Below are 24,478 nucleotides of genomic sequence, written 5' to 3'. Positions count from 1 at the left end.
AATTATAATCTTCGTCCTTGTGGCAAGGACTTGGTGAAAGTCAACAGTCAACACGTTGCGGCTATAATAATTGTCTCTGAATTAATTTGATGGTTGCATATCGTTCCAGTGGAAACCAGTTTAGTATTCAGCACTTGATCATGAATAATATGATCACAACAATGTTAGAAACCTAAAAAATTCTACATGATAGCGTCAAATAATATTTTGTGTAATATTTGATTTGTAACTTCTCTGTCGAAATTATCGAATGCAAGTCAGTGTTTAGTACTTACCCGTTCCCGATGGCTCCCATCGAAGGTGGCCTTCTCGATGACATGATGCTTGGCATCTGCCCAGTATATCTTGGACTCTATGTAGTCGATGGTCAGGCCGTTGGGCCAGAATATCTGATTGACGATGACACTCTTCCGCCTGCTGCCGTCCATGTCTGCACGCTCTATTTTCGGATTTGGACCTATTTCCAACAAAATTCTATCAAAATTGCATGTTTAAATGTAATATTTATTCGACAAAAATCGTCCTGTTTCGGATTTAGTTGAAAGATTTGGCTTACTGACATAGCGCAAATGAAAGGCATTTTGTCCTATTAAGGCCTACTAAGTAAAGTAAGCTGGTAATCCGAAGTTCAAATCAACGTTTAGCAAGCAATAACGTACCCCAATCCGTCCAAAACACCAAAGCGTCGCCGGGGTGCACAGCTATAGCGCGAGGTCTGTCAACATCAGATGCTGCTATGACTGCCCTTCGAAATCCGTCCAAGGATGCGACCTCCACACGACGAGTGCCAGAGTCAGTCCAGAACAGAAGGTTGTGGATCCAGTCCACGGCTAGACCGCTGGGTGATTCTAGGCCCCATTTGATGACATCTAAAAGGATTTTACAATCGGTCCTGATTCTTTCGATTCACCGTTAAATATACGATAAACCCATGTGTTGTCGTCATTCCGAAATAACACATCCACTTCTTTGAAAATCATATATCGCTACATCATTAGACTCTTAAGTAACCTACTTTACCTGTCATATTGTTGTTCTCCAAGTGTGCCACTCTGATCACCTTCATGTTGTTCTCAGTCCAAAACACTAAATTCTTCTCGTAATGGTAATCCAAGGCCATCGCGTTGTGAAGCCCTTTTAGGATGGGTACGTAGTTGTCTCCGGTCAACCACACCTAAAATGGTTGATAGAAGTTAGTCATTAAGATTCTAATTTCGAACCTCATTGCTTGCACTTGCCATTGAATGCCTATAATAATTTGACCAATAAAGGACTGATTCTACAATTTCAAAAATACCTGTCGTATCCCAATGCGGTTAGAGAACAATAGCGTTGGGGATTCTCCGGTAGCCTTGCAGGATCTGCCGTCAGGTCGGAGAACATACCCCGTCATACAACCACAGCGGAAGCTACCGTTTGTGTTAGAACAGGTTTGGGAGCAGACCGGGTCTTGCTCGTACATACACTCGTCTATGTCTTTGCAGCTAAAAGAAAAAGGGTTATGAAGGTGGTGTTTGACTAACTTTCCGGGTAATAGTGAAAGGACAAAGAATTCAAAGCAATTAAACCAACAAAGAAATGTAGCTCGTATTGATAGTAACTGTTTCTGATTCACAATTGATTCAAGTTAATGACTATAACTTTGGTACATACCTGATACCATCATCGTCCAGTAAAAAGCCAAGCGGACAAGAGCAAGCAGGTAGTCCATCATGCGTAGTAATACACTGCTCTTTGCACTTATCCTCGTGGGTGCACTTGCGTTTAGTGGGGCAATTCTCCTCATCGTCGCCCTGAGGACAGTCGTTCATGCCGTCGCAGACGTGTTTCCTATTAACGCAGTTCCTGAACGCGTTCGTCAGTTGTGACCTACACATGTACTGGTCTTCCTCGCATTTCACTACGCAGTTGGTTTCGTCTTCTCCATTCGTACAGTCTTTCACGCCGTCGCATAGCCAGGTTTTCTACGAGGGGCAAAAATCTTATAGTTTACCTTTTTGAAAGGTTTTACTTACGTAATACTTCTACGTCACTAAAAAGGGATCATGTTTTCAAAATAAAGCTATCTTATTTATAAATACGATATATCATGAAGATAACCCAGTTAACTTTAACCTCGATCTACGCATCTTTGTTACGATGTAATAAATCCTTCACACGAGAAGCGTGTCAACTGCAGTGTAGTAAATAGTTATGAACCACAATCGCTCAAGTCTCAACGTTAACTGGCAGGTGTGTTAAGCTGTAAACGTCCATTCAGTGCATCAGCCCCATCACGACAGTTTGACACATTTCCCGATAAACTGCTCAATAACTGTCGAGACAGGTGTGTAAGGGAGCGACGTATATTATGTCCTCTATTCAGTTGCTTACTGTGTATCGCATGTTATGCTGTTAATGTTGCGATACCCTTATAGGATTAAATTGAGCACATTGCAAAATAATAGCAAGAGTTTATCCCTATAACTGCAGTAATGAGGAAGCGCGAACTTCAATTTTTAGTTCTATTGGTAGATCATTGATCACAAAGGTCGTAATTCGGAGACAGGGTATTTGCAGGTATCACTGGCAGATTTTTTACTAATGAGCCAATTATTTATTCTGCAGTTTCGCTTAACGTTCTTATATTTTTGCGCAAACGTAACAGGATGACCGATTGCGCGATGTGTCATAAAAATAGTATCCCGCTGCTCACCGTCTCAAAGTTCGCGAAGCTTTAGAGAGCACTTACCGATATGCATCGCTTGTCGAGGCAGGTGTACTCGTCGCTGGTGCAGTTCCTCATGCCGTGAGCCTCGCAGTTGAGTTCGTCGTCGCCGTCGGAGCAGTCGCGCTCCACGTCGCATCGCCAGCGGTCAGGGATGCATTTGCCATCGCTGCACCTAATGGGCGATTCAGGACTTAGCCACACTTTACGCTTCTTTATAGATGTAAGGAATTGATGTAATCAACGCTGTCAAAGTGTGTCTATTTGTCTGTTACTCCTTCACCCATAAGCCACTCAACCTTGAAGTTAAAGAAGGTTCCCTTCATACCCTTCAAAACCTTTATACTAAAATAGTTTGAAGATTCAAGATACAGCCGCCGCAACTTCAATAATTAGTTACAGAAAAAGGCAAAGGATAGTTTTTATCCCACAAAATTTGGGGCTGTCACGCGATAAACGATTTTTAATGCAACGAAGTTCCAGGCAACTCTACAATTTCAACTCTACAAATTCCAACTCTACAAAGCCAACTTCAGAAAATGCCACTTAAACTCTGCTCACTTAAACTAAATAAGTTTTACTCTACTTACTTGAACTCGGCGGAGTTGCAGCTGCCCGGCACGATGGGACACGAGTCCTCGTCCGTCCAGTCGCCGCAGTCGTTGTCCCCGTCGCATTGGAAGTCCTTTCGCACGCACTTCTTGTTGTTACACTGTATCTCGTTCTCGCCGCATCGTATTAGGTCCACAGCTAAATAAACGTCATTTAGGTCAGTAACTTCTATGAATAATGTTTTCTTCCTTATCAATAAACGAGGAATAAGACTTATTGCTATCTTTTTTATACGATGGGAAAGCCATTTGATAGATAACGACTGCCCTATGAATGTTAAGGGTGAAGCCTAACGAGCTTAATTTTGTGAGTCGTGAGTCGCAGAATTTCTGCCGCATAAATATCTTTTTATACAAATCATGACTTTTGTATAAAACTGAATGCAGCAGAATTTCTGCCAGCTGAAATTCTGCGACTCACAACTCACAAATTACGCTCGTTTGGCTTCACCCTAAATGTTAGTCCTTATAAGGTAAATTACTGAGACTCTATTTTAATTTTATGCAGCATTAGTCTGCTTAAGTGATCCTCTACCTCCAACTCTTATAGTTTAAAGTGATGACAAAAGGTCAGGATGTATTTAGCAGAACTTACGACATTCAGCCTCGTCGGAGCTGTCTCGACAGTCTTCCTCCTTGTCGCATTTCCAGTGAAGCGCCAGGCATTCGCCAGAAGCGCAGGCAAATTGGTTGTCGCGGCATCTACAAAATATGGTTTTGTCACTCTATCATACTAATTACTGTTATTATTTATGGTAAACTCTAAAGTTTGTGAGTATATTTGTCACTTCTTCGTTCAACAACTATTAACGATTTCGAAAAAAAAATTTTTATTAGTGTCACTAAAACTCGAGAATGGCTGTACCGATTTGGCTACTTTTAGTTTTGAACTATTCGTGGAGGTCCAGGGAAGGTAAATATTAGGAGGGAAGTGATACGAAATTCACCGGGTCGTCTAGTATTTTTTTTTATGAAATAAGGGGGCAAACGAGCAAACGGGTCACCTGATGGAAAGCAACTTCCGTCGCCCATGGACACTCGCAGCATCGGAAGAGCTGCAGGTGCGTTGCCGGCCTTTTTAGAGGGAATAGGGTAATAGTGGAGGGTAGGGAAGGGAAGGGAAGGAAATAGGGGAGGGAAGGGAATAGGGGAGGGTAGGGAAGGGGATAGGGTAGGGGATTGGGCCTCCGGTAAACTCACTCACTCGGCGAAACACAGCGCAAGCTGTTTCACGCCGGTTTTCTGCGAGTCCGTGGTATTTCTCCGGTCGAGCCGACCCATTCGTGCCGAAGCATGGCTCTCCCACGTCCAATAGCCAATTGTATAAAAACACATTTTTTATTTGATGGGAAAGTACTTTGATATACTTCATAAATAATTGGAGGCTTCTTTGGAGTATTACATGGACTCGCATAAAAACTGCGTAAGAACACGTTCGTCGTTTCCGAAGTAAGCTGCATTACCAGAAATAGTGAATTTTGTGAAAAGCTGCTATAACAATAAGAGAAAAACATCCGGAAGAAATTTAAAGTAGGAAAAAGTAATTAGTGTTTTTATAACAGTTTTAGGCTAGGAGTCAAACAAAAGTACCTAACAGTTTATAACCTATGCAAAAAATCAAGATATTTCCATCAATTAATCGTCTTAAGAGTTCATCTTTTCCGTAAAATTGTTAAATATTTAACGAGCTATTTATAAAAGTATTCGCACATTGGTCATTAACTGAAATAAATTTCGTCCTCTACGGGAGGCGCGCGTGGGCGCGTTGCTATGGCCACGTGACCCCCTCCCCGCCGCGCCGCCCGCCCCCCGCTCACGCCTGCGTATTGATCCGCGCGGTTTCGGCGCGTCCCGTTTGCGACGAGCCCGACTGTACAGTTGCAACTTCTAATCGTTTTCAAATTACCCAACTCTAAAAAGGGGATTATGCTATCACCCGACTACCACGAGGCCTTTAAAGTAGTCTTAAGGTATTTGAAGCCTTCAAATCACTCGTCGCGAGGCCATAAAGAGGGAACGATTTTCTATCCATGAATGTATGCAGTTTCCACTGGACGGTATAGCTACTTAACAACTGGTTCGAATTTTTCGTTAATTCATGTTAATAGATCCGTAAAATGATAATAATAGGTACCATGCTCTCGGAAAAGACATCCAGGGATAATTTTTATTCCCGAACAATGAGTGGTTTTTGTACAGCTTGTTTCGGGCTTTGGCGCAACTAAGTGCCGGACAACATCTAAACAGGTAGTTACGTAGTGATTATATTCCCTATTTGGTCTAGTCAATAGTGGAAAATTAAATTTAAATATTAGTGTCAAGCTACGAATAATAAAAATCAAGTCTCTTCTCATTACCGTACACACACACAAACACATGGGCACACACGCCAAACATCTCTCATTGGTTGGAACCTGGAATCAGGAGGAAAGTTTTAAAAAAGAAAACTTTTTACGTCTGAAATTTTATTTAAATTAAAATAACACAAAAATTGTGTTGTCGCGCCGAGGTTCAAAGCTATTCTAACTTATTTATTGCAAAACGAAAAGAAAGGAAACGAAAACTGATGATTCTATGATATATTGCACAAGCGTAAGACCGCTTGCTTAGCTTTTCACATTGAGTATGATAACCGTAGAAATAATATCATAACAGTACCCTAACAGCTCTACTTCCACTTCCTTTTGCATGTTGTGTGAGGATCTTCTGAAATACTCGTACAGGATACCCTAGCTTAGGCTCAAGTTCACACATCCCTCAACTTTCTTATCAATATTGAACAAATGTTATGTTGCTTTTGCATGTTGAAAAAAAAAACATGAGTGCTATTTCACATTGTACCATATTATCGTCAATATAATGTTTTCGCAAATAAACGTTCTTATTCTTAACATTATGTTCCTTTTGCATGTTGTGTGATGATGCGATCATTTCCACAAACGGCATTGGGTAATAGGCTAGATGACTATTTTTTTTTCTTATTGGTAATTGAAAGACCCTTAAAAAATAGGAACATCGCTGAAAGAATGACTCTGATAGCTTAAAAATTCACCAAGATATGACAATTCAAACATCTCATAAAATAGACCTGCCCGTAACGCTCCATACAAATTACTACGAAAGACTGACGTCAGTCTTTCGTAGTTTGTACGCATGGGGAGACAACTTTGTTCGACAGGTATATTAAATATTGCGTTTATGAAAGTGGTTTCGTAACAAAAGTTGCTTTTAATTGCATAAGTTATCGATTGGTATACAAATAATAAGAAATTTAATTGAAAAAAAAATCGACTTGATTATCTAACTTTGGAGGCGCATAACATAAAAAATAAAAATGCTATCGAGCTGTAATTTTGGGAACACTTATTTTTCACCGTGATTTCTTTATTTTATTAACAAAATTAGCTAATCTTTGACCTTGTCATCATCCCTATTGCAACGTGCTTCGCTGAAGTACCCTCTCGGTGTTGCACGTGACAATACATTACATAAACAAAACAGGAAGGGTGATGACCAATTTGAGTAATTGCCTCTTATTCGCGCTTCATATTCTATGCATAGTGGTTGCTAGTTGCTATACAAAGTAAATAACAATTTACATGTCCGGAAATCGATCGACGGTAGGAATACTTATATGAAGCGAAATCCAGGTTCATAAACAGCTTTTATTCGAGAAAGTTATAAGAGAGAAACAGGGCCGGTTTTAGCACTACCGGCGCCCTGGGCGAGATTTCTTCGGCGCCCAGGGTGCTGATAGTGCTGAAAAAATTCGGCGCCTCTTTTGTTTGCCTTCAGCGCCCCTTTTTATCGCCCCCCCCTGACGCCGCTACTGGAGAGCAAGAGCACCAAACCATAAACAGTCTGGCAATTGGCTAACTGAGGTTCATCATCCTTCCACCCTTCACCTTCAGCATATCAGCAAAACTACCTAGAATTTTCGGCTAATTGACCCTTAAAAGTCTATCTCATTACTAATACAGTTCCCGATGGATACGTTATTTTCCCTACGTGATTTTCCTTATGAGTCACTCAGCAGAATACCTGGAATAGTCCCCTCGCATTACTTAATCCGAAGGAGCCATCATCAATTTACGCAATTGATTCCACTCATATTTTCCTGGCGATTGTCAACGGGTTTGGCTTAACATATGAATTGTTCTATTTTAACCATATGGCCTAATTAATTGAGTGCACTTAAAGAGATTGGTTTAGCAGCAGTGAACGTTTTAATCTCAGCTTACACTCAACAGCTGTTTGGATTAATTGACATTTACGTCTTTAGTAAAACTTGTCTGTTTTTATTTCGGGAAACTTTGCATTCTATGTTCCCTTTTTTGTGATCGTTTAATATCTTAAAGTACGGTAATATGTCCTGTATGAATAGTTCTACTTTTGTCATAAGTCCTTAATTAATTGAGTGCGCTTACAGTGATTGTTTTAACAGCAGTGAAAGTTTTTAATCTCTTAGCTTACAACAGCTGTTTGAAATAATTAATTGACTATTCACTATTACGTTTTTAGTCTAACTCTTACATTTATGTTTCAGTACATTTTGCATTCCATGTTAACAAAGGTCGTTTTAAAATGTAGGTATTATGTTAGCATCAACATAATCTTAAGGGGCTGGGTGCCATCGAAATTCTCATACATATCTACGTAATACCAAAATTATTTTCTCATATGAAAATATTTAACATGTTTGAGTTATTTTTTAACTTAAAATAGAAATTACCTAGGTTCCTGCACAAAAATAAATATTTAAAATATTTAAACACTAAAAATATTTTTTAGTGTTCAAATATTTTGTAGTAAATTTACTACTCAATATTTGAACACTAAAAATATACTAAAACACTAAAAAATATATAAATAAATAGCAAATTTACTACAGAATATTTAAGTACCTAGTTAAGATTATGTTGATTCGAACATATTTTTAAGAGCCTATGCTATCCCACTGCTGGGCAAAAGCCTCCCCTAAATTCTTCCATTCATCCCGATCCAACGCCACCGTCGGCCAACCTAGCTTGTATGAGTCAAGTTCATCGCGCTATCTTTTTCGAGGTCGGCCACGGCGGCGTCGTCCATCATCATTCATCAGGTACCCAGTCTGTGGTGATCTTTACCCAGCGGTCGGGATGCATGCGGCTAATATGTCCCGCCCAATCCCATTTCAGTTTGGCAGCCTTTATGCCTATGCCTGTTATACCAGTTTTGGAGCGCAGCGTGCTATTTCTTATTCTATCTGTTAATCTTACTTCCAAATGCTGTGCTCTCTACTACTTATAATACTTATAATTAAAGTGGTCATGAGAAAACCAACTGTAGATATTATTTTATGGAGCAAATGAGTGGCACTATCAGTAGCAGTATAAATATTCAACGCCACTTTTCACCCTTGTCTAGACTCAAGTGTACTCCAAACACCATGGAAAATGATGATTATTATTTGCTTGCACGAGTCGAAATATGAATGCAAGCAACCCTTCTTTAGCAGTGGGATAGAAATACGAAGAATCTATGTTTGTTGCCGTGCTATTCCATTGATTCCGGATTGTGGCTGCGAATTGCGATGCGCGAATGCGTCTAGTACTTTTATGGGCAGTCCGGTTCTAGAAGATGACAACGATAGGGAAAAAAAGACGAGCCTTTATGTTACTGACTTTTTTTTCCAGCAGGTTTATTTTTAATTTTTTGTACTTATTACATCGGTGAGTAGATAATTAATTTTACTACATAATATACTTTTAGCTCATAGGGATAAGATATAAAAGGTGAATTATAAACCTCAGTACGTGGCCTTAAGTTTTTGTGTCTTTTGAAAACTTTGTGTTGTCAAAAAAATCGTGGCTCGTCTTATGACTTGACTCTTGAGCTACAAAACACAACCAATAATAGACTTGAGCTACTACATATAGTATAATATCTTTTGTTGTCACTTACTTGCCCTTAGGACAGTCGTGTTCGTCGGAGTTGTCCCTGCAGTCGTTGTCACCGTCGCAGACCCACTCCTTGTGCACGCACAGGCCGTTAGCGCACTGGAACTGCTCAGGCGAGCAAGCCACAGAGCCGCCTGGTGACAAAAATATTACCGTCAGCTTGTTGCATGCTTCAAACATGTAACCAGCATGGTAATGTCTGGTCACCAGAAACAGAAGTGCTAAATCTACATTAACGTGTCAACTGTTGAGATTCGAAGGAAGCGCTAGAAGTGGCTAAGCAGAGACTTGCAAAGCAGAGCTTCTGATAACAGTAAAATTAGACAAGATTATAGGAAGTATCCTACTGCTTCATTTGCTTTTTTTGTAAGTGGTTGTCTCCCTCATAACGAGCAACGAATTTGAAAGTACTCTGCTAGTTCATCTCCTCAAGATTAAAAAGAGGCAACACAATAGTTGTCCTGATCTGCTCATGAAACGCATATTTTTCCAGTTTCTACATTCAAAAGATTAAAGAAGGAGGCTCGAAGGATGCAACCACAAGAATTGCTCTGCTCGTCTCTTCTATGTTGTCCACTTACCGCAGTGGGTTTCGTCGGAGAAGTCGCCGCAGTCGTTGTCGCCGTCGCAGAGCCACTCGAGCGCGATGCAGACGCTGGTGCCGTGGCAGATGGTGCGGTTGTCGTGTTCGTCGCAGGACGGTGTGCAGCCGGCCTCGTCTTCCGCGTTCATGCAGTCGACGGCGCCGTCGCAGCGTTTCTCGATCGGTATGCATTTGCATGCGTCCTGCGTGAATACATTGTTATTTATTGTCAGTGGCGCTATGCACATTGCGAGGCCCCGGGCGGAAGGTCTTTGTGAGGCACTGGGCGACAGGTTTTAGCGAGGTACTGGGCGACAGGTCTTTGCCCCGGGCAATTGCCTTGTTCGCCATCCCGTAGGGCCGCCACTGTTTATTGTACCATCAGATAAATTAACTCATAGGTAGACGGCGGACCTACTTACTTGATACACTCATGTTATTTTAAGCCCAGCTGTCAGATCATAACTAAACATTGACTTGGCTAAATAACGTCTAATATCCTCCGAAGTCAGAATGCAAGTAAATCAATTTTACGGCATAATAGGGTTCAATCAGCTGGTACAATAGTGGAATAGAACAAAACACAGTTGTTTTTATTTACGAGTAAAAAATGTATATTGTCAAGTTATATTGTGCGTCCATGTTATATTATGTACTATCAGAAAGGTTGATTGATAGGCAGATGGGGGACCTAAGTAGTTTGGTCGCTTTACGTCAAACCCAGCCGACAGATCACAATTAACATTCAATTGACATGATCCGAGCAAATTACGTTGGTCTGTCAACTGCCTAGGAATCAATTTCCTCGATGGTACTATGGTTTACAGCAATTACCTGACAGGAGAAGAATTCTTTAGAGCACGATATGTGGCATCCCGGATCACCCTCCTCTTCCAAGGTCTCAGCCACGACGCGAGCTCCGTAAGGTTGGAGTCGGCTGTTATCTGAGAACAAAGTCGTGGATCATCACATCGACCATGGGCTAAGGCTATCTTTGTTCTATCTATTAATTAGTCCAGGGGTTCCCAAACTTTTTTTTCTCATAGACCACTTTAAACATTTTGATGGATCCGGTGGACCCCCCACAGCTACCCCTAAGTTCAAGGCCGGTCTAAAAAGCGTATTCATCCAACAGTTGGACCTTTACTTTTTTGTATTCTAAGTTTGACTCACAAGTCACAGTACAAGGAACCAATAAGCTTCCATTTCGGAGTGGTAAAAAGTAAAAGCAAATATTTTCTTGTTTTGTGTTTTGAAGTTATTTAATACAAAAATTACCACACTTTTACTTATTTCTAAATCTCCTCGCTCTGGAATATTTAATCTACTATTAATATAATATTGTCTGCCTATATTCATAGAAGTCAAATCGGGTCACCTAATTTTTATAGACCCCCGCTAACGACTCCTGGACCCCCATTTTTTTTCCATGCAAGCGTAGACCCCTATCGGGCTCCCGTGGACCCTTGGGTCCACCTGGATCACTTTGGGAATCAATGAATTAGTCAATTGATTGGTGTCAATGTCGTTTTTGGTCCTAGGTGTTTCAAGACCAGCCAAAGTCCATCCGTCATTTGTTGTGTAATATCAGAAAGTCTGAGACCAGGCACAGTATAAGTAGATTTTAAGTGGTCACATTTTGACTACAACTACTATAGCATGTATCCATGCTCCCGTTGCTCACGGAGTTGTGCTGGCGCTTTTTAGGTTGCGTCACTTACGATGCCAGGCGTCAACCCGGGTATTGGGGGGTCTGAAGCCGGGTACAGGTATGGGGCCGAGGACCCCCGCGGCGGGGGGCTGGTAGGGCGGCACCCGGCCCAGCGCTGACCGCGTGTCGGGCGGCTCGGCTGTCGCGTTCGCTCGGGAGGCCTCTTCCGCGTTCACTGCAACAATTTTTTACCGTTATGCCTCTGTAAGATAAAGATCAGGCAAACTCTGACCTTGTCATCAACGGTGACATGGATTTGAAAGTTGGGTTTTGTCTATCCGTAGTACACTAGCTGTTGCCCGCGACTTCGTCCGCGTCAACATAGTATAATGACAAAGATGGATAGTCCGCTAACAAATATGAAAAAAGTAATATATAACCTCCTCCTTTTCAGAAGTCGGGTGAAAAGTAGCCTAAGGTGTAACTTACTACATCGGCTATCTACCAAAAAAAGTCCCGGCAAAATAGTTCCAGCCGTTTCAGAGACTAGCCGGAACAAACAGACAGACATACAGACAAAAATTGTAAAAATGTTGTTTAGGTGTATGTATCGTATATAGATTCATATGCATGTAGTAAAAAACGGTTCTTTCAATATTACAAACAGACACTCCAATTTTATTCATATGTATAGATGTATAGAAAATTATATCGTTGTTTAAAAAGTACATATACGTGGGAGAGCCATGCTTCGGCACGAATGGGCCGGCTCGACCGGATAAATACCACGTTCTCACAGAAAACCGGCGTGAAACAGCGCTTGCGCTGTGTTTCGCCGAGTGAGTGAGTTTACCGGAGGCCCAATACCCTAACCCCTACCCTCAACTATTCCCTTCCCTTCCCTTCCCTACCCTCCCCTATTACCCTATTCCCTCTTAAAAGGCCGGCAACGCACTTGCAGCTCTTCTGATGCTGCGAGTGTCCATGGGCGACGGAAGTTGCTTTCCATCAGGTGACCCGTTTGCTCGTTTGCCCCCTTATTTCATAAAAAAAAAAAATAAAAAAAAAAAAACATTGTTATTTTTTTTTCTTTGACACTTCCTCGTCAGTCGTCACCCTAAATCATAAAGTTAACATACCTAGCTATATTAACTTTATGCCCTAAATACCTTTAAGCAAAATATTTCACGGCAATGCAAAACTATGCGTTTTGTTTTGGTTTTGACTATAATAGTTTTTGTGACGCCTAAAGTTTTCACCTCCAAGTCATGGCTTATATCACCCGATTAAAAGGCCTTCGCCACTAAAAGGAAACTCACCACATATCCACAACAGAGTATAAAAAGCGGCGTAGACCGCTAGCGGCGCCGGCATCTCTACAGCTATGCACTGCGCGTCCGACATCTAGGTTACTTGCGACGCCGGGTGCCTGCTCTTTGGGGGTCTTAGCATGGCGAGGGAGGCCTCCTGTCTGACACCTGGGAAAGAGGTACATATTTAAATACATGCATACTTCCCTATACAGGGAAAACTTACTTTTGACTTATACTTTTTATGAGAAATGTCCCGACGCGCGACTTCATAGTTTTTTCTATACAAAAATTACACTCTATATATTACCTATGGACAAACTTGCTCGACAAAGCATGCGTTGAAAAGCCATCGAAACACACGCACACATGCTATCATACTTCATACTATACTAATATTATATTATAATTGCGAAAGTATGTCTGTCTGTCTGTCTATTACCTCTTCACGCCCAAACCGCTGAACCGATTTTGCTGTATACGGCGATACTTAGAGTCCTGGGAAAGGACAATAAGCTACTTTTTATTCCGGGAAAATGTACGGTTCCCGCAAGATAAACAAAATTTTAGGGCAACGGAATTGCGCGCGTTATCTACGTATAATATTATTAGTAATTATTTGGTAAATATTAGCTCTATACTTTATTTCTTCAATATAATTATAAGGGGCTGTTTCTCCACTTCCTGATAGCTGGTGTCGAATAGGCTGTGAATAGCCTATTCAGCACTTTATCAGAAAGTGGTGAAACAGGCCCTAAGTAAAATATAGAAAAGCTCTTACAAAAATAAGTGTGGAAATCGAACTCTATTTCTAATACATTCATTGTTACGAAATAATATGGTATTCTGATTTCCATTATCATACGTTAGTAATTTTATGACGTTTTGAGAAGTATGAATCCTTTTGGATTAGTAAAATGTAAATTTATGATACAATGAATTCGGACGTTGAGAAATTTAGCAGTTTAAGGGTCTGGCACACAAAAACGCAGCGATGCTTATTCGCATCGTAAAATCACAATAATAATATGGTATTTAGTGACGCTATTGGATATTTCATCACATCATATTCAACGTCAACAATAGCACAGTGCATATAACTCACAAAAGACACTTATAGGTCTACCAACAGGTCTACCAGAATCTGATGGCAAACTTTGACGGCAGATTTTCAGAAAATATCCTTGATCGTTGAATATTTTTTTTATATTTTTGTTTCACACACAGAATAAGCCGCTATAAGGAAAAAAAAGATCAAAATGTTTTATTCCAATGGGGATTGTCCATTTTTTTTAATTTTGCTCATTACAAAAACATTTCGAGGAATAAGGTCAGTGATCGTTTTTCTGTATATAAACGAAAAAAATACCCATTAGTTACTTACATTTTTGAACAAATACGTTTAACCTTTGTTTGACCTTCAATGGCGTTAAATTAGCAATAAATTCGACCAACATTACGTTTCGAACTTTTGGTAAGCTTCTCGTATCAGCTTTCACATAATCAGAACTTGCATTTGACGAACCAGCCATTATAAATAAGATTGAAAGGAAATTTAAAACATATGCAGAGGTCAATTGGCGGCCGATGATGACGTCAGAGCGAAACTTTAAAAATTTATTGAGAAAAAACTAGCCAATGAATTACAAAATTATTTAATTTATATTCTTAAAATACCCCATTTTAACGAAAAAAAATATAAAAAGTACATGTGATTTTTTTTGGACAATGCCCATTACCCCGGCATTGCTAGAGTCAATTTAATTTCTCACTTTTTGCCAGCAGATTCTGGTACACCTATAGTTCGGTCTACTCTGATATAACTAAGATATTTTTGACGTAATAACTATCTAATCAGGCGATCTATCTTACCATTTGGTGGTTGTTTAGGATTAAAAATAAATAATTTTATTCGGTCTTTTTGCCTGACGATTCTAAGCCATCGTATTGGTTGTAGGACTTGTAGGATAATAATTCGGAAAATGTAATTTTCAAATCAATATGCATATAAAACATACTTAAACCTCAAGTTCCACACAAGTAAAGCCACGGGTGAATAGAAGCTATTATTAGAAGTGACTACGTAACAGAATTATGGCACAGTATAGCAATATTCATATTGCTATACTGTGATTATGGTAATGAGTGTTAATCGAGCTAAAAATAGCCGTATTACCATCGTATTTTAATAGCCAGTTCTCCATCGATTATACAATCTTCAGCGATCAGTCACTCGTCCTACGTAGGCGCTACATACACGTTCCTATAGTACAGGGATGGCGAACCTTTTCGTATTAATGTGCCATTTTATGAAATCTTTTAATTTAAGTCATAAACGTGCCATTCATTTTTTTTGTGATCCTATGCGTACTTAAAAATTTACCTAATTTGGTGCCAACTGTGCAGAGAAGGATCTATAACCTTCATTGGTGGTTAAAATAATTTCGATACTAGTTTTGTGACCAGTGGCGTGCTCTATGGCCACTGGTGGGTGGCACACGTGCCATTGGTTCGCCATCCCTGCTATAGAATATTATACTATGTACAGTACAAGAAGTTCCGTAGACTCCTAGTTCTATCGTAGAGTCTACGATCCGTCGTAGACTACCTCTACGACGCCTACGTCATCTAAAAGATTAAACCAATCCATACTTATATTATAAATTAGTCTGTCTCTCTGTCCGCCTCTCTGTTGTCAGACCGATTTTGCTGTAACTTGGCATGGAGATACTTCGAGTTCCGGGAAAGGACATAGGATATTTTTTATCCTGGAAATATTTATGGTTCTTGCGTGACTACAAATTTTTGACAACAAATGACAACAAACAAATTTTCGCTCAACGTATTTGCGGGCATCATCTAGTTTGGATCATGTTTTAGGGTTCCGTACCCAAAGGGTAAAAAACGGGACCCTTTTACTAGTAAGACTTCGATCCGTCTGTCTGTTCGTCTGTCTGTCCATCTGTCTGTCCGTCTGTCTTTCTGTCTGTCCGTCTGTCTGTCCGTCTGTCTGTCCGTCTGTCTGTCCGTCTGTCTGTCCGTCTGTCTATCCGTCTGTCTGTCCATCTGTCTGTCTGTCTCCAGGCTATATCTCAAGAACCGCTATAGCTAGATTTTCATACATTGTGTGCATCTGTTGCCGCTATAACAACAAATACTAAAAACAAAATAAATTAAATATTTAAGGGGTCCCATATTATAACAGACGTATTTTTTTTTTGCTATTTTTTGCTCGATATTAATTATTATTATGACAATAGGTATGCACTTGAAATGTTCACAAAATACTCAGTTTTATTTTTACTTTAATAATTAATAATAAAATGTAAATAAAATAAATCATTAACCATTAAAAAAAACACATTTTTACCAATTTTTGCTCTATAATGGTACGGAACCCTTCGTGCGCGAGTCCAACTCGCACTAGGTCGATTTTTTATTTCATTATATTAACATTTATCATTGATGTTACGCCCTATAAACTTGCTCCTGCACACGTCCCACGCAACGCGTGTAATTTTAGTATATACACCTACACATCATTAGCCCACTGACTAGTCACATTTTAATTAACATGTAATTATTTTTAACGATTATTATATTATTATTAATTTACAATTTCCGAATAACGAAAAACAATAAAATTATTGTTTTCCGTTAACCGTCTTTGTTAATAATTACATATTTACAAAAAAAGTTTAGGGTTCGTCCGTCCACTGTCTATATTTCCTATAATCTCATAAATAATTATAGTTACTTACAATTTTTTTCCTCTGTAGATAAAACACCTATTTGTCTTGTCGCTATATCTAAATATTACCTCAATCGTGGGAATCGCAGACACAATAGATTTTTAATTGTTATGCGACAGCCGGGTGCCACTTGGGGATTGATGGGATATGGGATATACCAAATACCAATCAAAGGTAGAATTATTATACACAGTAAAACGCTCTCCGTACACATATTAAATAACAATAATTTACAAGCGCACGCATGGACTAATGAGATCTTCTCTAGATTTTCATCGCTTTACAAAGTAAAAGAAAGCACTTACATGAAGTAATATTGAATTGTTTACACTGTTTTAAAGACACTACAGTCACTAGTCATACAATATTTTGTCAGAAACGATACATCGCTAGTCGCTACAAAAATATGGAAAAATATCCTATACAGTATCCTACGTATGTTTTTAAGAAATATTTGACTACGCTCATTCTACATTCAGTGCTCTGCAATGTGGGTGGGTGTTTCTGACTCAGTTGTAACATGTAAAGGGATATTTAAGTCCGCCATGATGTAAAATCAGTAATTTGGATTAAGCTGGGGGCGCATGCGCGCGTCGCTACTTGTTGAGCGCGCTTTCATTCACGCAACTCGCGCACTCTACAGTCCCAATGTCGAAAAACCGTGCTTATTATGACATGACATGATCACATTGAGAACTAGAGCCTTACTAGAAGGAAATCTAAAAATCTATAATCTACTTATATAAAAATAAGTCGGGTTTTCCTTCCTGACGCTATAACTCCAGAACGCCCTTACCGATTTCCACGGTTGTGCATTCGTTGGAAAGGTCTCGGGCTCCGTGAGGTCTATAGTATGACGACCTCCTTGGCTCAATGGTTAGTGTGTGGCAACTCAAGCCGCGGGTTCGAATCCCGAAGACGGAACAAAAAGTTTTTCAATGTTCCTGGGATATGTATTAAATATGTGTATGATATAATAAAAATATTAAATATATATGTATAAAAATAATAAATATAATACTTTGTATAAAAGTATTAAATATATTATTTCCTTTGTCTGGTACCAGTAACACAAATCCTTCAGGTACTTAGCATGGGGCCAGACTGACGTGGTGTGAAGCGTCCATAGATATTATTATTATTAAGTATAGAAAAAAAATCAGAAAAAACTTCAAGAGAAAAGCAGGAAAACAGGGAAAATCATTTTATGGCAAAACAACTTTTGCCGGGACAGCTAGTCCTTAATAATAATAAATGCGAAAGCATTGTCTGTCTGCCTATGATCTCTTCATACTTCGAAATGGTGCATTATTGAAACCCAAGTTTCCGTTTCCACACAATAAACGAATTTACACGCAGGGAGATGTCGGGCGGGTGCACCATAAGTCCCAAGCATGTCACAAGGGTATTGGATAGTTCAGTACTAGGAACGATTAATTTCTACTAAATTCGTTACTAGAACAAATTGTAGCAAAACTCTAGTTTTTTTAAAGAATAGAAAACCCTTTTTAGGATTCCGTAGCCAAATCGCAAAAAACGGAACCCTTATAGATTTGTCATATTGTCTGTCTGTCTGTCTGTCCATCCGTATGTCACAGCCACTTTTCTCCGAAACTATAAGAGATATACTACTGAAACTTGGTAAATACTAGATAGTACTAGGTAGTCTGTGAACCGCATTAAGATTTTGATACAAAAACTGAAACAAAATGGATAGGTCTTCAAAAATCATAAATTTAGGTTTCTAGTATCATTTTTTTCTAACCTGAATAGTTTGCGAGAGAGACTCTTCCAAAGTGGTAAAATGTGTGTCTCACCCCCCCCCTCTAACTTATAAAGTAGGGGCATAATAAGTCTAAACAAAATATATTATGTACATTACTATAAAAACTACCAATGAAAATTGATTTGGTCATAAAATATAGTACACCTTAATCTACTCACGTCTTCAATCAGTCTTTAGTATAGGAAAATAATTAAAAACGTAATTACAAATCACTCTCATCACTACATAGGTACTTATTATAAAACAAAGTCCCTTTTTTTAGTCATGTCCCTTTGTTCCCTTTAATCTTTAAAACTACGCAATGGATTTTGATGCGGTTTTCTTTAATAGATAAAGTGATTCAAGAGGAAGGTTTATAAGTATAATAAGTAATAACATTCATTAAATAGTGGAGAAATACTGTTATTGTTGGGGTTTCTGATGTGATGTCGTAAATAATTAGTATTACATTTTTTTCCGCTTACATTGTAAACGCAGGCTGAATCCTACGAGATTTATCAAAATAATGTACCAAGTATTCTACACATTGGAAAGGTCTACAGAAAAGTCCGCGATGGTATAATATGTCTATTTCTTATGGATATCCCACAATAACATTTTTTTGTCATTTACTTTTTACGACAAATGATGGCCAATTTTCGAAGCAATTTCAATAAATACAGCATTAATCCTTATCCAATTAAATAATTGCTTAAATACATTGTTGATTTAAGAGGGCGACTAACCCAAAAAATCAAACATCGTCCTTCTCTCTTCACACTCAGGCCCGTCTTTCATATGCCAGGTGAAAAAGGACGACGCGGATTCATCGCCAAATTAGTTTTTTCTCAATAACTCGATAAATATACAACATTTTAAAAATCCGCTAGATCGATCTCTCAATGATAGAATTTTATACAATGTGTTAAACTATTAACTTAGTTCAATGCACGGTTATGGCAATAAATGAAAAATTCGTGAAAATTAGATGCATCTTTGTGATTTTTTTCTATCGAGAAAATTTTAAAATATCGTGTTTTTGCTCAGATCGAATTCTCGGAAATATAATATAGTATCTAATTTTAGAAAATGAAACAATTCAGGGCTTATTTTCAAGTATAAAAATGAATTATAAACCGACACTTTAGGGTTAGTCGAGATCTATATAAATGGCCCTTTACAGCATATGATTTAAATGAATATTTTCAAAGATATTACAGATTTAAAATTGCGGGAAGTAGCTTCTGCGGCGGTACCGGCTATTAAGAGGATTCCACACCGCCATTTTTTCCATACAAACATTGTCCCCTGTTTCCTCCCTGGATAATGCTAGTAGAGTTATAATTTTTTCCTGAATATCTACGGCCACTAATACAATGTCCCTATGTTTTCTTTTTTTTTCATAATTTAATTATTAAATAAGATATGAACGTTCAAAAACCCAAAAAAATGGCCAAATTTTCCACTGTGTTCAAACGTCCAGAAAACAGATTTGGATAGATTATACAAAAAAAGCAAAACATAGGAACACAGCTCAAGCCTTTTTTTAATCTTTAATGAAAAAAGTACTTAAATCGGTTAAGTTTTGGAGAAGGAATCAGGGGACAACGAATCGTTGATTTTCTGGATTTTCTGCAGTTGTCTCTATCGCGTTCTGCGGTATAGGCTTGAGGTAAGGGAGACAGCTATAGATATTACACGTACTTTTTTTTCATTTCTCTAGCCGCTGTGGTATCCTCTTAATGCGGGCCACGGGTAGTAATGAATATAAATCAAGACTACTGAATCAATTTTAATCATTTTTTCAGTGAGTAACCGGGACGGGTCGCATGTTATTTATAAATATTTTATTGAACTAATTTATTTGGATTAATATAAAGTCAACTTTGGATTTATAATATACAATAGTTTACTTGTACTGAATATACAAGACATAATCCAGAAGTTGACATTAATGTATGAGGAGATCCTTCTGATTTATACTACAAGCTCACAGAAAACTGGTTATATAAGTAGCTTTTGTGTTTTGCCAAGCGTTGCCAAAAACGTGGCAACACTTAACACTTTAAACACTTTAAAGTTAAAACTTGAAATAACTAGAGGCCTATTACTAGAGAGTAGAGGCCAAACCTAGGGTCGGTATAAATAGTCAGTACTCAAGATGCATCTCGGTTTCAAGACACGGTTCAGGCTCTGTGATTGGTTGGCTGTCAAAATTTGGACCAATCACAGAGCCGAATCGCGTCTTGAGACCGGGTCGCATCTTGAGTACTGACTATTTATACCGGCCTAAGTTTAGTAGAAATCAAGTACCTCTTACTTGAGTGCAGGTTAAGAACTAGAAACGCCATTTGCAATATACCTACAGGCAGCTCTGGATTTATGTATAGGCAGTACAAGCCATGGTGGCAGCGTCCTAAGGGGCGGCAGAGTTCGTACATTGGGGCGGCAAAACTAAGGTGGCCTATACTCATAAAAAATATCCACAGTCGATCATATAATCTCCTTCTTTTTGGAAGTCGGTTAAAAATATATGTAAATCCGGCCCTGCCTACACGACTTGTAACTCAGTTTTCATCTTTTGATCCGTGTGCTCGTTTCCTTGTTAATTCACCACAAAAAAATGCATAGCTTGACCAAATTAATTAAGAACATCTGTTATGGATTAATATTATGGTATGATAGTGGAATACCATAGTTCTATAGAGGTACAATTCGAAAAAAAAGTTAATTTTTGAAACATGCGCAGAATTTTGCTTCGTGGCAATATCAGGTCTACAGTTTGATGCCACGGATTTGAATAAGTTTTGAATGCCTATTTTACTGGACTGCAATTTTACACTGTTACCCTCTTGTGAGCATGTAACAATAATATGGCATTGCATATTTTGCAATTTTTTTTAATATTTTCCGAAGCGCATCTCATTTTTTTTTGTAATTTTTACTGTTTATTTTAATAACTATAAAGTATGTCATGAAATTCACGAATAAAAAAAATAATCAGGTAAAATATTGTCTTTAAAAGTAAAATTAAAAATAGGAACGCGAAAGTAATAAGTACAATTTTCTCTACATAAAAAACTTTTATTACTTACTTACCCAGAAATATGGTGTTAAAAATTATAAAAAAAATCTTACCGGTCTACACTGCAGCTTTATTTATGAAACTGTATGAATATAGAGTAATAATATTTACGTTTTTGGGTAAAGAAAATGTGGCGATCAATACAGGGTGGTGCGCGGGTGCGGTGCGCGGCGCCGCCGCCCACGAATTGACCATGAAAAAATTTTATGACCATCACCCTGTATACACCTACGCGTTATATAAACGTGCATAACGATTTTTCAAGTTTATTAACATATTGAAGGGCGAAATATTGCCTGGAATTTTGTGTTTTTTAATTTATTTTTTGGACGTGTTTTTTTTTACATAATATAATTGTGATATTATTATTATTATTTTTCCATAAGGACATGAGATTTTTATTTAAATTGTTACCACCACCTCTATTATATTCGTATGTTATTGTAATTAATTTAAGTACAGAAATAGATTCTTGAGTGAGTACTTATTCACTACATTCCTTACCTTTCTTACTGCACGTTATCCGCAACAACAAAACGCACTCACTCACAAAAAATCCTTTTTTAAAATCACAATTCGAATTCGGAATGTTTACGCGTTGTTCGGCGCGGGGTCCAGGAGGTACTAGGTTATCTGGAACCTGCGCCTCCCCCCTCCGCGCCGCGGCCCGCGCAGTCTGCGCTTCGTCGATGAATGGACCACCCCCCCTAACCCCACCGACCCCCCGCGTTCGCCCGAGCCAGTTCCTCTCCGAATCCCTGAGAATAACATCCGATGGAAATAGATGTCAATGCTTATAAATATAATATACTTACCTTGAAATAAATCAAATAAAACATGAGATAACTTTTTCGACAAAACAGTTTTATCTCACGCAATATCTCTGTTTTATTTGCTGTGAATAAAATTATATAGTTCACTAGTCATTATTAATTACGACGAATCTTTTTCGTACTTAACAGCTTTTACTTTTTTAATCTAAATATTATGTACTTATGTGACTACATATTTAACTTGTGAGTTGTAACAAAAGAATTAAGTACTTAATAGGTTGAAGTAATGATAATTAATCGATTGATTCGATTAAATTTTGCTCCACTTTGAATCGTCCTTCAGGCTTCAGCGCAAAAGGATTAATTAGGGGAACATTTTTCGCCGTCTAAGGTCAAGTAGTCGATATAAATATAGGCTTTAAATCCTAAGGTTAATATATAAACTATAAGTCCCTCCAGTTAATTTTGCTTTCATCGAAGAATCTCATTTTTATTTAGATAAATCGGGAAACGGATGTGAAACGTCGAAGGCCGGAAGTGCATCTATTTCTTGATATCCTGCCGTTGCAGCTTTCAATTTTCCTCGTGATTTCTTGTATGGGGATATTTTTACTATTAAATAAAATTGAAAGTTTTATTTCGTTACTTTCTCAGACGAAAATAAACGTTTTATTTTCATCTTAATATGCTACATGATTTAAAAGTCAAAGAGAATGCTTGACCTCTTGAAACCCACCGGCACCACATCGAGCCATTTTAACGAGAGGCTCGATATGGTGTCGGTAGGTTTCAAGAGGTTAATATAATATTAAAATCTAAATTGTTTTTTTTGTGTCCGAAGATAGGTCTTTAGAGCCCTGACTCAGCAAGTCTTTAGAGTCACTGCGACCCAAACGCATCTGACTCCTTCCCATTAGAGTGTCATAGTCAAGGAGAAGGTAAAATATAATATGTCACACCCTTTTCTTTACATTATCTGCTAGTCGCTATATCAGCGCCTAGTGCCTACTCTGTTAAGGTACTTTTTAAGCTTGCAAAGGCCTAGACACGATATGGCGTTACTTAGAAGCATTTTTCTGTCGACGTGACTCGTGCATCATTTTATAAGTTTCTTAATTACTATGATAATAAAATAATAGCATAGCTGAAAAGTAAAAATACAACTTTCTTCCTGGCAAGTTATAATTTCTTTCAGATAAAAGTACTACTTTCCCGATTTTCTCGCCCTTATGCTGTTGATTTTCATGAATAATGATACTTTGCTAAGCTAATGAACCTACAAAAACGAAGCCTAAAAACGTAACTGCCAACTTTACAATACTAAACAGAGATGGCGTTGCAAGTCTTATTTATAAAAATTGACATTAGCGCCACCTTAAGGGAAGTAACAGAACTATTTATACTTCACAAGAGGAGAAGCAAAGCCAGCATTGCGATTTTCAGATGCTTTGAATCACTGGCTAAACATAGGTTCGAAAGTTTAATTTGTAGATTTGTATAGAACCAATAGATGACTCAGCAATATTTAAAGTACTTTATGACGCAAAAAATGAAAAAAAAAATCTTTGAGTGTTTGAATATTATGTAACAATATACATATTACAATTTACATAGTATTATTTCGTGATTATCTAACAGACTGATTATTCAACAAGGTTGAGTACGATGTATGATCGACAGCAAATAAACGTACTCGGCTAGTGCATCCACCGATTCCACCGTACTTACGTAAAAATAATTTCTCTTATTAATTACATTTAAAAAAATCTATTATAATATTTAGATTCAGATGAATTTTATACAAAATATATTTTTCTGAACGTCTACAACAAAATAGACATAATTCTGTCTACAGTAATCACCGGTTCGGGAACTGCCGCCCTTTTTGCTGAAATGCAATCTTTTATTCGTATCAAATCTTTTTACTGCTATTTTGACCTTTAAGATAGGTACTTACCTACAGTGTGTTATGTGTATTTGAAAGAAAACATTCTTATTAATATTAAACTTTATTTCCACTGTTTCCTTTAAACAATGTTTATCACCTACACAGACATAGCTAAATACATAACATGCGCAAATTATTTATAAAATCTATATACAATTACACGCATCCAGCAAGTTTTTTATCTATCACCTTAGGATTAGAGGAAGATCTTTTACCTAAATAAAAATCTTAAAGATTTCCCGCGAAGTAAATTTGCACAGATATAATAATATATCATTGGTCTTCGATATAAATAATAATTATAATAACCTTACATAAACCTTAAATAACCTTACATAATTATTCTCTTAGCAC

General features: G+C 38.0%; 1 protein-coding gene across 2 annotated transcripts in view; it reads right to left on the bottom strand.

Moving 5' to 3' along the window:
- Positions 1 to 22,041, bottom strand: part of LOC121729162 (low-density lipoprotein receptor-related protein 4) — a 36,780-nt gene extending 14,739 nt beyond the window's left edge. For both annotated transcript variants that reach the window (XM_042117585.1, XM_042117586.1), the window contains exons 1-14: positions 21,908 to 22,041; positions 12,811 to 12,969; positions 11,562 to 11,726; positions 10,675 to 10,784; positions 9,839 to 10,043; positions 9,262 to 9,391; positions 3,914 to 4,020; positions 3,298 to 3,457; positions 2,732 to 2,882; positions 1,654 to 1,964; positions 1,298 to 1,484; positions 1,021 to 1,174; positions 660 to 869; positions 276 to 457 (exon numbers count right to left, since the gene is read on the bottom strand). In XM_042117585.1, coding sequence (XP_041973519.1) covers positions 276 to 457; positions 660 to 869; positions 1,021 to 1,174; positions 1,298 to 1,484; positions 1,654 to 1,964; positions 2,732 to 2,882; positions 3,298 to 3,457; positions 3,914 to 4,020; positions 9,262 to 9,391; positions 9,839 to 10,043; positions 10,675 to 10,784; positions 11,562 to 11,726; positions 12,811 to 12,895 — 2,157 coding nt within the window. In that variant the 5' untranslated portion in view covers positions 12,896 to 12,969; positions 21,908 to 22,041. The remainder of the gene's footprint in view (positions 1 to 275; positions 458 to 659; positions 870 to 1,020; positions 1,175 to 1,297; positions 1,485 to 1,653; positions 1,965 to 2,731; positions 2,883 to 3,297; positions 3,458 to 3,913; positions 4,021 to 9,261; positions 9,392 to 9,838; positions 10,044 to 10,674; positions 10,785 to 11,561; positions 11,727 to 12,810; positions 12,970 to 21,907) is intronic.
- Positions 22,042 to 24,478: the final 2,437 nt, after the last annotated feature.

Source organism: Aricia agestis, chromosome 7, assembly GCF_905147365.1.
Source record: "Aricia agestis chromosome 7, ilAriAges1.1, whole genome shotgun sequence".
In the NCBI taxonomy this organism is placed as follows: domain Eukaryota; kingdom Metazoa; phylum Arthropoda; class Insecta; order Lepidoptera; family Lycaenidae; genus Aricia; species Aricia agestis.
The sequence above is the reverse complement of the archived record's forward strand: the minus strand, read 5'-3'. Positions and strand labels throughout refer to the sequence as shown.